Source organism: Branchiostoma floridae, unplaced genomic scaffold (genome assembly GCF_000003815.2).
Source record: "Branchiostoma floridae strain S238N-H82 unplaced genomic scaffold, Bfl_VNyyK Sc7u5tJ_1499, whole genome shotgun sequence".
NCBI lineage: Eukaryota > Metazoa > Chordata > Leptocardii > Amphioxiformes > Branchiostomatidae > Branchiostoma > Branchiostoma floridae.
In genome coordinates this window covers 238,238-253,295 of record NW_023365732.1, presented here as the reverse complement: position 1 = coordinate 253,295, position 15,058 = coordinate 238,238, and the positions used below count along the sequence as shown (strand labels likewise).

At 42.5% G+C, this 15,058-nt stretch overlaps 2 protein-coding genes across 3 annotated transcripts in view; both read right to left on the bottom strand.

Moving 5' to 3' along the window:
• Positions 1–750: 750 nt before the first annotated feature.
• Positions 751–8,407, bottom strand: LOC118407907. Of its 2 annotated transcripts, XM_035808481.1 has the most exons (4): positions 7,835–8,407; positions 6,047–6,162; positions 5,872–5,922; positions 751–1,115 (listed from the first exon to the last, which is right to left on the bottom strand). In XM_035808481.1, the coding sequence occupies exons 1-4, from the start codon at positions 8,330–8,332 to the stop codon at positions 953–955; spliced, it is 828 nt and encodes a 275-aa protein (XP_035664374.1). In that variant the 5' UTR covers positions 8,333–8,407; the 3' UTR covers positions 751–952. The 2 variants fall into 2 exon arrangements, with proteins under 2 accessions (XP_035664374.1, XP_035664375.1); XM_035808482.1 differs by lacking the exon at positions 5,872–5,922.
• Positions 8,408–13,542: 5,135 nt separating this feature from the next.
• Positions 13,543–15,058, bottom strand: part of LOC118407916 (D-alanyl-D-alanine carboxypeptidase-like) — a 6,397-nt gene continuing 4,881 nt past the window's right edge. The window contains exon 5 of the mRNA XM_035808490.1: positions 13,543–14,095. Within this exon, the coding sequence (XP_035664383.1) occupies positions 13,569–14,095 (527 nt within the window). The 3' untranslated portion in view covers positions 13,543–13,568. The remainder of the gene's footprint in view (positions 14,096–15,058) is intronic.

The following is a 15,058-nucleotide window of genomic DNA, read 5'->3' as shown; positions in this document are numbered from 1 at the left end:
CATTTTCCTCAGTTTCCTTATCTACCAAAAGGGCAAACTCCAGATCAGAGTAGGGTGTTACCAATCCTGTGGCTTGTGAACCCAAACCTATCATGGCGTACTTACAGGGAGGGGGGCGCATTACCCCCATGCAATCATCTACAAGGCCAGCTATGAACACTTTACGCTGATGAACTAGTGTCTGACACAATGCTTTGATTGCTTCCACTCTCTCCATCTCGACATCTTTTATCTTTGGGTCCTCGTCATCAAGGCTATAAGGATCTACTTCTTGTTCAATTCTTGTGATCTCTTCTTGTACATAGCCCCTATCCGCCTTCAGCATCAATTTGTGTTTCTCTGTATCATCACTGTCTATCTTCTGTTCGATTTTTAAGACTTCCTTAACAAATGCATGAGTTATTTCCTTGATTGCTTCCTCAATATCTTCTCTACTCGATCTTACCAGAGCTGCATTACAGAGTGCTGCAGCCTTGGTGAAGTCGCCTCCGTCCTTTGACTGGATTCCTCTCTTGAGATAGACTCTGCCTAACATGTACAGGGGCTCTACCTCTTCCATGTGTTGACCTGTAAGTTACACATCATCATTTGTATGTTTTACTTCTTCGTAGTGATTTTATATCTGCTGTGTGCATTGTTAAGTAACTCTACTTCAGGCCTTCTAGACTCACTAGAATGGCTCCCAGTAGCTGAACTGCACAAAAAGGACAAAGATACTCTCGTCTACAAGGCCCTGAACGGTTTGACCCCTCCCTACATCACTGCAATGTTCACACAGCTATCACATGTTCACACACACAATACCCGCCTCAGGGCACAAGGTGGTCTTCAGTTGCCCAAGACTAAACTGGAATACAGAAGATGAGCCTTTTCATTCTCTGGGGCGGCACTGTGGAACTCACTGCGGTGAACATAGTTCGGTGTGTCGAAAAGAATCAATTAGGATTACGGTCTATTTACAAGCATTTACTTTAAAACTCTTTGAACCAGGTTCATAATTAGACTCACCTTGGATATGAACAGACTTGAGCGCAGCTGCAAAACTTTGTTCTGCCTTGTCCAGGTCTCCAGTCTGCAGGGCCCTGCAGCCATCCTGTAGATGTTCTTCGTATACACTGTAAATATGTCGTCATAAGATAAAACTATTACGAAATCTATCATTCGAATCGTATTTAACTTTTAGAAAAGCGCATCTTGGATACAAGTGAAGTTTTAGTAACCATGGATGTCAAATGTAATAACACAAATTTTTGAATTGAATCTATTGGCACATATGGTATCTATCTATGTTGCCCTCTTTCTCAGCTACATCGGTCACATGTTTGAAATTCCTATGACGAAAGAAAACATTCACTTTCAAAATTTGAAATACCACACGGTTTCTCAAAAACTGCTAGGGGGCCCAAAGATATACCATTTATTCATAAACCCAAGAGGCATCTACCATGAAGGGGCATCTCCAGAGAACGGAATAAGGAACCGGAATTTTTGCTGCAGTACAGCAAGCCACCGAAAGGTCCGCAATCAACATACACTTTGTTTTTGCCCACACCTACCCAAATACCGAATATCATAAAGCTTCTTGAGTTGAATGAAAGCTCATCTGTGTTGGTAAATTCCATATTGCAAAAGTTTAAACTTTGTTCCAACACAAAGAACGGACTCACCATAAATTTTCGGTCGAGCACTCCGACCTTCTTCAGATGAAACTAGAGTTCCACGAACACATACCTTTGCCAAATAAACCAGGTTTGTCATGTAGAATGATGTCTGTAGACAAATGCGTTACTCCTTTCATTTTCTTTATAATTAAATGCTTGGAGTTGGTTTATAAAATTTCGGCATTTATTATGCAAATTAGATCCCAATTTACAATTAATTGATATGAAATTGTATCAAGCATTACTTAAGCTATCAGCATACCAAAAATCATGATGATCCTTTGATCCATTCTTGACTTATTTTCTTTCAAAGTCTTTAAATACACCTCTTACTCTCTTCCCTCTTTCTCAGTTACATATGTGACAACTTTGATGAAAGTACTATAATGGAATGCAGTGGATTTATGAACTTTTCCTAATCAATTATGCAAATTAGCTGTTAACTTGCATAATAAGTATCACATTATATAAGTCTTCATGTAGGCTATCTACATGCCGAAAATCATGACGATCCGTCAACACGTTAATATTTTCTCATTAATTATGCAAATGAGATCATCATTTGCATGATAAATATGTATTGACATTTCTCTCTTTCTCAGCTACATATGTGACAAGTTTTAAAGCCCTATCATGGAATGTAGTGAATTTATAAAATATCCTCATTAATTATGCAAATTAGCTGTTGATTTGCATAATTGTTATCTCATTATGTAGGTCTTCACTTACGCTACCTACATACAAAAAAACATGATGATCCGTCAACATGTTCATAATTTCTCATTAATTATGCAAATGAGGCCATCATTTGCATAATTGATATCTGTCGACATTTCTCTTCTTCCCAGCTACATATTTGACAAGTTTGAAAGTCCTATCATGGAATGTAGTGGATTTATAATTTTTCCTCATTAATTATGCAAATTAGCTGCTGATTTGCATAATTAGTATACCATTATGTAAGTCATCACTCATTCTATCTACATATCAAAAATCATGACGATCCGTCAACACGTTGTAGAGTTATTCTCATCCAAAGTTTGAAAGGAAACCGGCGCCTGCAGTTCCAAAAAAGCCGCTAGGGGGCCCAAACTCACAGCACTTACTCTCTGCCTTGAGGGCTATCTACCACTCAAAAATCATGATCACAGCATGTCCAGAACACGAGATATCAAAAATTGAGGTTCTGCTGCAGTACCTTAACAAGCCGCTAGGGGGCCCATTATCGAACTTGACCTTCGTTTTCCCGACCCCTACCCACCTACCAAATATTATCGGGATCCATCCAAGACTTCTTGAGTTATGCTGTTAACAGACAGACACACAGACACACAGACACACACACAGACTCACAAGCCCAAAACATAACCTTAGCCATTCTGGCAAAGGTAATGATTCGCTGACTAATCCGGAAGTCGTCGGATGACGTCAGGTAGCAGCGAATCATAAATGGCGGGAAGGCGAAACCTGCCACCATCACGGTTCAACGAGGGTTGATGTGCCCTAATGTAGATAGCTTCCTTGACGCCCCTCACGAACCAATCCTGTTCAGTGTCTAAGAAAACTTGATTACCTGAACAATCAGAAAGAACGCCTGGAATCCACGCTAACTGATAAACTTCCGGTGGAAATTTCCGCAGAGGTTAGGGTCAGAGTTGAAAGGTCAACCATCCGGGAGCATGTTCTAACAAAGACACGCCAACAGAATAAGTTTTCGCGCTTAGTACAAAACAAGGACGCTACAAGCAATAGTTCGATAGCCGCGGATTGCATACGGAAATGGGTCAAGAATTGTTCTGACAGGATCCTGAGTGACCCGGAGCTGTCAGTTCTCGCGAAAGGTCTGAACTACGCGACCGCGGAAAACGACGTTCCCGTCGTGGACATCATCTGTCAAACTGAGGTTGCCTGTCGAAAATTGCCCGAAAGGGAAGCCAACACCTTACGTTCCAAAGTCAGTCACGTCCTTACAAACAAAAGGAAAGCTGTTCCCAATATTTCCAAGGAGGAAAGTGCGGCGCTCAAGTCTCTGCGACGTGATAAGAACATTGTGATCTTACCGGCCGATAAGGGACGCTGTGTTGTCGTACTCAACAAAGAGGACTACCAGGAGAAATGCCAGGCACTTCTCAGTGACAGCAAAACCTACTGTAAACTAGGTTTGTTTGTTTGTTTGTTTATTAGGAATCTCCATTAGTTACATTGAACTATTCTTCCTGGAGTCCTTTACACACAATGAATAAAATACATAACAACAAATTATACAGATAATGTTGATCAGACAACTAGCATAAATCAATCATTAACATTCTTAACTTATCATATTATGCAATACATTAAATTACTCATAACGTCAATCAATCAATTCATCATTATCCTGTAAGAAGGACCCTACTTCTGGTTATAAGAAAGAGCTCACTGCTGTATTACAAAAGATTAAGGAAGACAAGGGTATTGACCAGATTACTTACAGGCGTTTATACCCCACTGCTGAGGTTCCGCCGAGGTTTTATGGCCTCCCCAAAATACACAAAGTTGGTATTCCTCTCCGTCCTATTGTAAGTAGCATTAATTCTATTACCTATTGTTGTGCAAAACATCTTGCTGATATTTTGTCCCCGTTAGTGGGTCAGTCACCTCATATTGTAAACTCACAACACTTTGCAGAGACTATCAAGGGTCAGAGAGTTGAGTCAGATGAGGTTCTACGTTCTTATGATGTAACTGCGTTATTTACTTCTGTACCCGTAGACAAGGCTCTAGACGTCATTAGTCAGAGATTGGTAACAGACTCAACCCTTAGACAGCGTTCGTCGCTCAAGCCTTCACATGTGATCAGTCTACTCAAAGTTTGTTTAGATTGTACATATTTTGTCTATAATGGAGTTTTCTATCGGCAGGTTCATGGGGCTGCCATGGGCTCTCCCGTGTCACCTATTGTATGCAACTTGTTCATGGAACATTTGGAACAAATAGCTATTAGCACAGCCCCCCACCCTCCGTTATGGTGGTTCCGTTATGTGGATGATACGCATACCAAGTTAAAGAAAGCCTATGCTGATGAGTTTACTGAGCACTTAAACAGTTTAGATCCTGATATTAAGTTCACCACTGAAGAAGAACAGGACAGAACCTTACCTTTCTTGGACACACTGACTGTGGTCAAAGAGGATGGATCGTTGGACATAACGATCTATAGAAAACCCACACATACGGACCAGTATCTAAACTTCAACTCAAGTCACCCATTAGAGCACAAATTGGGTGTCATCAGTACATTATTCCACAGGGCTGATTCGATTATTACCAACCCGGAAGATAGGAAGCGAGAGAAGGAACACATAACTCAAGCTTTACGTAAGTGTGGCTACCCTGAGTGGGCATCGTCCAGGGCGACAGCACCCAAAACTACTAGGACTGGCAACCAAAATCGGAACAATACACAGAATAAAGGGTTAGTAGTATTACCCTATGTGAAGAATGTTTCGGAAGCCTTACGTAGAATCTTCAACTCGCAAGGCATAAAGACCTGCTTTAGGCCGACTAGGACACTTAGGCACCTATTGGTGGCGCCTAAGGACAAGACGCCCAAAGAACACAAGTGTGGTGTGGTGTATCACATCCGGTGTAACGGACATAACATCAGAGGCCCGTGCACCGAATCATACATTGGGGAAACGGAACGACCATTAAAAACCCGGTTCTTAGAACACAGACGTCGCAGCTCAACATCTTCAGAGGTATCACAGCACATACACATCGAATCCCCCGGCCACTCTGTGTCTCTGGACCAAGTTCGCATCTTAGACACTGAACAGGATTGGTTCGTGAGGGGCGTCAAGGAAGCTATCTACATTAGGGCACATCAACCCTCGTTGAACCGTGATGGTGGCAGGTTTCGCCTTCCCGCCATTTATGATTCGCTGCTACCTGACGTCATCCGACGACTTCCGGATTAGTCAGCGAATCATTTCATCTGAAGAAGGTCGGAGTGTTCGGCCGAAAATTTATGGTGAGTTTCTTCCCTTGTGTTGGAACAAAGTTTAAACTTTTGCAATATAAGCTTCTTGAGTTGTCTGCGTATATTTTCATTACCATACAGGTTAGGGTCATCTCTTCAGTTTTTGAACGAATTAATGTGCAGAGAATTTACATTCAAGAGCCATTTTAAACACTTGCGAAAACAAAACAAAAACTTGGTGGCACTAACATGTCATCGTCGACTCCTGTCGAGGTTTCAACTTTTTGTACTTCCGGGATACTGAAAAGGAATAACAAAATGTCTATTTTATCATTTTACAATACACAGAGATTTGTATGCCTTATAGGGTAGTCCAAATCAGTAATAAAGAACCAGTATCCCCTATACCATTCCCTGTACCTACCTGTGTGGACGGCGCATTCGGTCATTAGTGTTGTCACTTGAGGTTGCATTTGAGAAGGGGGAGGTGTGGTCCTTTCGTTTTTTCACGTCTTGTTGTCGTTCTGTTTGAGATGACTTCTACAAAAACAAATGGAGACCAAGGAATGACTTACAGGTGGGCAATCGTGCGTGTTATCTAATGCATAATTAAAACTTTGATGAATCGTCAAATGTAATATAAATTTCCTCATGTCATTGGAGGAAGGCCAACCTAACAAAAAGTGTATGTTGTAAATATGGTGACTGGTTGTTTATTGGGGCATCATTGACTACGTGGGCCCAATATAATAGAGCACATGTCATCACTAAGCTGTCATCATCCTCTACGCACAGACCAAACATTGTGAAAATATATTCACGACTTCTAAAACTATAATTTCATCAAAGATACAGAACACACTCACCCCATATTATAGCAGAATTAAACAAAAAAGAGTTCGGAGAGATCATACATCCATGAAATATTCTGATTATACAAATGACTTTTGTATCTGCATAATTTATGCTTCCTGTCACTGCCACAAAGGCCTGTCACTGCCACTAGCCGCAGCTAGGTACTCATTCACACCTGAGTTATGTGAGGAAAGTCGTGTAAAGTGCCTTTCCCAAGGGCACGATATCGGTGGCACGGCAGCCAGATTCGAACTCAGGACCTCTTGGGCCTGAGACCAACACGCTGCCGATTGCGCCACGCGCAAGGTAGTTCTTTTGTCTCGTTTCATTATTAGATGGCGGCAAGATAATTTTTGAACAGGGTTCTGAGAACCCACGAGTGCATGGCAGGCTACGTTAGCGAGTGGCGAGCCATTGAAATTCCCCCATTTGTCCTAGGGGCATGTTCGGGCATGACGCACCCGCCTTGACACACGAGGCAGGGGTAGGAGGAAACGGAAACTCCGAACAACAAACCTACATTTGCTGGGGTTGGGGTTGGTGGTGGTCTTTACACGTTGCAGACAGTTGCCCCTGTAGGACTTAGTGCGACAGTAGACGAGAGGGTGAAGAAGGAAGTGCACACCCCTCCTTCACCTTAAAAACCCAAGTGTAGGCAAGGCAGACGGGTCGCCTTAAAAACCCACCCTGTCTGCCTACCATTGTCTTCCGAGACAGACGGATGCCAACAGCCATGACATTTATGCTTGCTTGTGTACACCTTTAACTAACTAACACAGGTCACAATGTTGACAATCGAATCATTTACTACATGTAATGAGAAGAATTAGAACACTTTCACATTAATTATGCAAACTGGTTGCTTTTTGATATCTTCCACCTGTCACAAACTACATATGTTACATGTATTTGAGTCCAATATTAAAAAAAAACACTAGATATCGATTTTCCTCATTTAGTATGCAAATTAAGTCTAATTTTGCATAATTTGTACTTCATTATGTACATCTGTACCACAGATACCTGCATGCTAAATATCATGGAAATCCATTGTTCCTATGTTCCGTTATGCTCCTTTGAAGATTTTGACAAAAACGCCCCTGCAGTTCCAGAGCAGTTAGGGGCTGTGCCAAGGTCACATACCGGGGGCCCAAAATTGACCTTTACCTTCGTCTTTCCAACCCCTACCCACATACCAAATATCGTTGAAGTCCATCAAGTGGTTCTAATGCTATGCTGACCAAATATATCCGGATATCCGGAAACACACACATACAAACACACAAGCCAAAAACTATACATCCATTTTTCATGGAGGTAACAAGATGCATAGATTGTCTTTATCGCTAACACTCACCTTTATGCTTTTTGTGGTGATGTCCTGCCTGATTTTTGCTGTGTACAGCAAGCGGTGGACAATGGCAACTGTTCCCTGAACGTTGTTACACCGCGCCAGTGCCGTGTTGTACAGAGCAGTAGCTCTGGTTAAGTCTCTAGTGTCTCCAGTTTCTGTTCCTCTTTTCAGATACACGTCACCGAGGCTTTTGATCGCTTCTGTTTCTAACATGTTGTTCTCGTTTACTATTCCCTCTACTATTAATTGTGCGTATCCAACCAGCATGGAGTCTGTGTTACCACCGGCAGCCCGTTTCTTGTCGAGGTTTTGAAACTTCAGAGCCACCTTTGCAGGTGTAGTCGTCTCCTTGTCTTCAGTTTGTGGTTCCTGACCCTGTGACCCCTTTGACGTCACCCCTTGTAAAAGTCTCTCCGCGTATTCGTATCGGTGTTCTATACCATCCCCCTGATCCCGATAGCCACACCGGACCATAGCAGCCACGTAAAGCGCCAAGGCCATGTTGAACCTCCCTACATCCTTCTCGAGTCTTCCCTTCTCCAAGTTCACGTCACCCAGACTTTTGAGAAGCTCCACTTCCGCCAGCCTGTCCTTGTCAGCCACGGCGTCCACCAGGGCACGGAGGTAGCCCGTCTCCGCACGGGCTAGTCCGTACCTCCTGCCCTTCGCGTCCGCCTCACGGAGTTTCTCACAGACCCTCAACATGGCGGAATTCGTACAGGAAGTTCTACTTATATCCACAGGTACCGATGTCCTTGTTAGCTCTATTTGCCTGACTTGAATACAAACACATTGCTCTTGTCAACATTACGTCATTGTCAGTTCAAAGGTTAAAGGTGAAATGCACTATTAGAAAGCTAAAACATATCAGGTATCGTGTCTACCTGCATAAATGTACTTAGTGCTTAGGCCAGGCCAAAAAAATCACCTGTTGTTGCAAGTCCAGTCCTCAAAGTATCTTCTTTGCTCCCCCCAAACAAACAGAGTTTTCGCCTACCCTGACAATAGATCACCGTCATGGACATCGCCTTGCTTTGTCCAGCAATGTCTGAGCTCAAAAGAACTATTTACTTCCTGTTCACGCCACAACGAGTTTATCATTCCAATGCAGTGATGTAGTCACGCTAACCTGTTTGTTTAAGTAAGGCCGCAGCAAGTAAATTCTATGGATGACATCACCGCGCGCATTAATTTTCGCCTGATTTCAGAAAAAAAAAGAAGAATTTTTTTTTCTGCACGGATGGTCAACATGACGATAAAGTACAAAAATGAGCAAATATATTGTGTTGTAGCCTAATGATTGTAATTGTAGAAGTGACACTTGCGAGGTACCCAGGACTGTAGTTGTAGAAATGAAACTTATTGGATAGTTGGTGACACCAATATGGAAGTCATGAGTGTGGTTACCAACTTTGTTGGTGATGCCAGTATACCACACTAGTGTCACTTTTACCACACCAGCACATGTCTTGAATACAGGAATACATGTCTTTTTGGCTCTGATACCATGTTTTGTCCCTTTGATTCTTGTTACAACATTTATCACAACTTTATGGTGCCTACTTTTGAAAATGTAGCCATCTTGTTTTTTTCACCCATCTTGTTTTTTTCGCCCTATCGCACTATTTTTGCAATCTGCAGAGGATGTCATCCATAAAATTTACTTGCTGTGGCCTAAGGTCTGGTATTCTGACGTCTTCGGTTTCTGTCATTTACATACAGTAAAGCGAGAAGGTATTAGCTGCATCGGGCGAGGGTGGGGTGTGTGTGAGCGGAGTTACAAACCTGCCATGGGATTCCCCTGTTGTCAAAATACAGAAAATGACGTGGCAGTTTCAGAATGAAGTCAGATATACACTGATATTACATGTAGTATCACATACATTTGCAGCTGCACCTTACCCATGCCAGTCTTATTTCGTGAAAGATAGTCTTTGACTGAGATCGTAGCCCGGGAACATACCTATTCTGTACCCCCCCCCCCCCCCGACCCCATAGATCACCTGTCCCATCCAAGACAATCCAATTCGAATTTCGATATTTCGGTGGTAACTTCAGGTCACTGAATCCAGTTTAGATTTTGATACAATTAACTGTATAAGTGTCTGTACTTCATTTATTCTACATCCTCATGTCTAGAATATTTATCTCATTTTGTCCATAATCATTACTCACTGTTATATTGAATACAGGAATAAAAGACTTATTGGATGTGATAGTATGTTTTGTCCCTTCAATCACTCTTACATGCCCGAATTTTGATTTTTCTCAACTTCTGTAGCAGTAGTGTGTATTTGCGTCTGGTATTGTGTGTGAATATAAATACTTTTCAGTGCCAAGGACAGGTCACATTTTGAGCGCCCACAAGGTGTGCTAATAAATCACTGAGCGCGCACAAAGTGATTCGTCTTCCGCATAACTGTTGTAGTTCTAGTGAGCATTGCCAGGCGACGCCTTTGTTCCAACAACACTGAGATGCTATTGGGAAATGTTTCCCTTATATGACCAAAGGTTTTTTTAGTTTAGGTGTTTTTTACTTTCATCAGCCCAGTTATTTAAACAAAAGCAGGTGAGCTGTTCATAGTTATCAACACTTTTTATTCACACATACACAAACATTCCCACACGAAGACACAAACGCACACATAAACCCATCCTTACCGCTCAACACCACACATTTCAGACAAGCTAACACACCTAACGAGTGATTACTAACGAATCCAATAGACCATTTTCCAGCTGTCTGTCTGGAGGGCAAAAGCTGGGAGACTTCAATTGAGACGAAGTGAACAGAGTCAACATCCTTACCTTCGCCAAGTGTCCCTTAGCGTAAAGGCACAGAGCTGCTATGCTGACCAAAAAACAACTTTATCTTGCAACTTTACTACATGGTAAGACAAAACCGAGATATGTTATATAGTAGGTGCACATGTCGTCACAAACTGTTGCATTAACTCTACATACCAGTGAAGTGTCCCTTAGCGTAGCGGCACAGAGCTGCCCCGGGACAGTACGTACCTCCACTGCTGGCCCCGAGATCGGAGTGACAGTTCATGTCGTACCCGCTCCTGATCTTCCCCATCGCCACCCCGCAGGTTATCAGGTTCTTCCCGGCCTCCAGAGCCGCACTAGTCGGGAGGTCGTCTTCGAAGTACCCGAGGAAGTTGATGACGATGGCGATGGAGTTACAACAGGGCGTGTGTGCGCCCGTAGAGAAAAACATACATCAAGTTAATTAGAAGAAATTTATTTGCAAGTTCGTGCCCAAGGGCTAATTGCAAGTACATGGTATAAACATAATAGATGTACAAATGACAATGGACAGTTATGAACAATATTCTACTCTAATACTAGTGTTGGCTATTTCTTAACAGGTTATGTTTGACTTCTTTCTTGGACGCAGAGGGAGACGAAAAGCCCCACCGTTCAAGCTAGTACCATCCGTTGAATGTGGATATGATAGAACTGTAAAGTGTATAGATATTCAGTGAACCTACACAGGCAGCATTTGGGAACAAACATAGCATATTTCTCACATCTCGTACTCCCACCCCAAGCGAAAAAAGACAAACTTTTCTGGTCCCCCTCTACCATTGTACCGAATATTGTCAGGTCTTTTGGCCCAGAAATAACAGAGATGAATCAATTTAAAGACTTGACAAGAAAAGGAGGAAAAGAATAAACACCAGGAAAATCAAGATATTTCAAACCATACCTGTGGTATGGGTGAAACATAAATATCAAAAAAATAGGATTCTACAAACACTACTAGCTCACTAGTCTTCCACGCTCGGTGTAGTTTTATCAGGTATGCATACTATATAGCTTATATAATCAAAATCCGAATGCAAAGTACAATTTGATAATTCAACACTCATGGCTATATCTCAGTGGGTTATTGAGAGGAATGCTGGTGTGTCCATTTGATACTCTGCCACTGATAATGAAAGTGTTTGATTAACGATGAAGTATATCCGTGCATGATTCGTACAGCTGTTTTGAAACTCTCATGTGAATTGTTTTCCATGAAATAGATAACGTATATGAGAGAAACGAATCTCACTTATTGTCCCATCCGCGCCCCACGTACACGTTTCCGTGTCCGTCGATAAGAAAGTTGTAACCGATGTCGTCCCAGCCGTCGTCCATATGGTCCTGTTGGATTTCCTTCACCCTGTCCATGTACTCTTCAGGTGTGTCCAGTAGCTGTCACTGTGGTGAATCACAACCTTTGGTGTCGGATGGCTGAGCGGGGTGTCGGTGCTGGCCTTTGCCGCGACTGCGCCCCAGCCCGCCCTGCTGACCATAGTCAGTTGGTCACAGACGGACTGACCCAGGACACAAGTCGGGACAAAACAAAAGAGAATCAGGGACAAGAGCTGCATGGTCAGGTGGTGTGGAAAGCGCGTACAAAGGAAATACTAGACAAGTATGTTCCCATTTGTGTAGAAAAACGGAGAGCAAATCTTAGATCTGATTTCCTTCTGTCTGAATAAACAAGACCCGTCTGTTTACTCACTGCGCACCCAGTTAGGGCAATTATTACATAGTTGTAATGTCAAAGTGCCACATCTAACATGGGCGTGCCTTCATACAGACAATTCAACTTGCTTAGGGTGCTATCTCACTGGACTTGGGGTACTGGTGTGGCACTTCAATTCAGCTGCGGCACTGCGGCCAACTTTCCCTTGCACTCACACTGAAGTGCGGCACTGTTGTGTTACTAGACTAAATGAACCTGTTACTGGAAATCGCAGCGTTGTCAATTTATGAAAATCAATGTAAAATGAGAAAAATGCACCAAAAAGAGATTTGCAATTAAATGATATTTTCGTATGATACTCGGCGTAACATTATTAACATATAATGTTTTATATGTTACATATGCTTTAAATAACCTTGAAAGACTTTTACAGTAAAGAAAGGACCCATGATAAACGGACACGAACCATATACCAGATTTGACTCGATCGATTATGTGTTTTGCACCATGTATGTGTAACGATGCATGTTTATTGGTTTGTTCATCAATTTCTCAAATGAAAATGTTTGATATTCACGAGTTCTTTGTGTGACGTGGAATATTTTCACTGTCGGCGGATGGCTTGCCAGCTTATTGATTTCTAAGCTTTCATATATGTAAAAAGTGAGAAAAAAACTGTGTTCTATCGGCGACAGGCTATCTGAGATGAATATATTGCTTGGAACGCAAACTCAAAAGCAAACGTTATCATCCAATGACAAAATATATGATTTCCCTTTCAACGTTGTACAATAATCCGTTTCTCCACATCTGTAGGTTTATGAATAGATACATCAGTTACTTATTTGGTGTTTTCAAGTATGAAATACTGAAGTTTAATTACAGATAGAAGTTAAGTTTTGCGGAAATCGCAGTGTTGTAACCGAATCAAAAACCGTTGTAAACTGTGTGTGTGTGTGTGTGTGTGAGAGAGAGAGAGAGAGAGAGAGAGAGTGTGTGTGTACGTGTGTGTGTGTGTGTGAGAGAGAGAGAGAGAGAGAGAGAGAGTGTGTGTGTGTACGTGTGTACGTGCGTGTGTGTGTGTGTATGTGATAAATGGAATGACAGCATTGCTATGACATATGATACAAACTTTATCACGTGTAGACATTTTTCATGTGGAAGGGATACCTTGACATTCATAGCATACATCATTGTGTCGCTCTTTCTTTTACATTCTCTGACCACGGATTTTCTCTCATACATGGTATAAGATTACACAGTAAACATATATGCCAAAAAGAGCAAGAAGGCGAATGTGTAACTCAAAGCTGTGCGGTCGGGAGAGCCGGAGACACCTGTACAGTCGTCCCACTCCGGCTCTGTAGGGTCCGGGTCTGTCAGCTTCAGGCCTCGCTCGAACAGTACAGGCGGTTCGGGAGGATAGCTTTGCAGCGATAAAGAGAATACCTCTCCACTTTTTACTTCTACATCGGCAATAATATTGGGGATATACTCTAACGGTTCTTCAGCTCGAAAGAGAATTTGGTTAGCAGTCTCGGTAGGGAGAATTAGACCACGTCCGATCAAACCAAGACTGAAGTATAACTTGTTGTCGGTCGTATTCAGGCTGATGGTCAAGTTGCCTGTCGGATGGTTGCCGTAGACACCTTCGTAGTCACGTTTGTCTCGCGGGAAGTTGGGCGAGATTTTAGGGACGGCTGTGCTCCTGGTCTGCCGTGTCGCCCACCAAGGTGCAGGATACGTGCAGCCTGTGGTGGCATTCAGCCAGTGGTCCTTACCTAACAATAAGCAGAAAGTAGTGATTGTAATGTTATATCACCATTCCTGTGTATTTGTCTGTCACTACTTGTAGGCTGTCCAATATCAGCAACGCTGCCTGAGACTTTGTAATATACTTTGTCACATTTGCTGATAAATAAATGAATACAAAAAATGGAGAATTACTTCCAGACGATTCAAGTGACATCCGTTACTCTTCTTCAGCGTCACTAGAGGAAGAGTGATGGATGTCACTTAAAACGTCTGTGAGTAATTCTCGTTTTTTTAAATCCAGTCATAGAGATTGACTTGTATTCTAATAATGACCCCACTTTGCCAACTATTATTCACCTTGAATTTCGTAGATCGTGAGTTTGATCCCCGGTCGAGTCATACCAAAGACTTTACTTACTTACTTTGGTCGAGACTTTAAAAATTGTACATACTGTTTTTCTGCTTAGCATCCAGCGTTTAGAAAAGTGTATAAAAGTTGGCATAGCCCTACCAGTGGACTAGCCTCCTGCTGTAGTGATTGCACAAAGTTGTGTGGCCCCAGGGCTACTGAAACGGAGATGGGCGCCGCGCTATGCGTTATCTAATGCGGTTCAGACTTTAACTAGCTAAATCTTTGCCAGCTATGGGACGGATTCTTTTTTTTTTACCAACATCATCATCATCCTCATAGGTCGACGTGCTTACACACGAAGGGGTTATACCGCCCCTTACGGGGTGACATACCCTTTTGCTGGCTAATTACAAGAGTGCACCCTACTATATTTTTTAATGCGTCGAAGCCAGTCACCTTGAGGCCCTTAACTATAGAAATCCCCATAGGCCGAAAACTGTGTTCTGCTACCTTAATCACCGTATGGCTGAATACTAGGCGGAGGTTCGGCAGGCCTCCATCCGGGTCACCAATCCGGGTCATATTGAATCACCAATGACAAACAAATGATTATCTCCATCGCACACCGCACCATCGC

Excerpts from the sequence above, each read along its gene's own strand:
- LOC118407907 (XM_035808481.1), bottom strand. The coding sequence starts at position 8,332 with ATGGCCTTGGCGCTTTACGTGGCTGCTATGGTCCGGTGTGGCTATCGG. Across the intron at positions 6,163-7,834 it reads TCACCACAAAAAGCATAAAG|AAGTCATCTCAAACAGAACG; the intron begins GTGAGTGTTAGC and ends TTGTTTTTGTAG. Across the intron at positions 1,116-5,871 it reads ACAGGAGTCGACGATGACAT|TGTATACGAAGAACATCTAC; the intron begins GTTAGTGCCACC and ends ACATATTTACAG.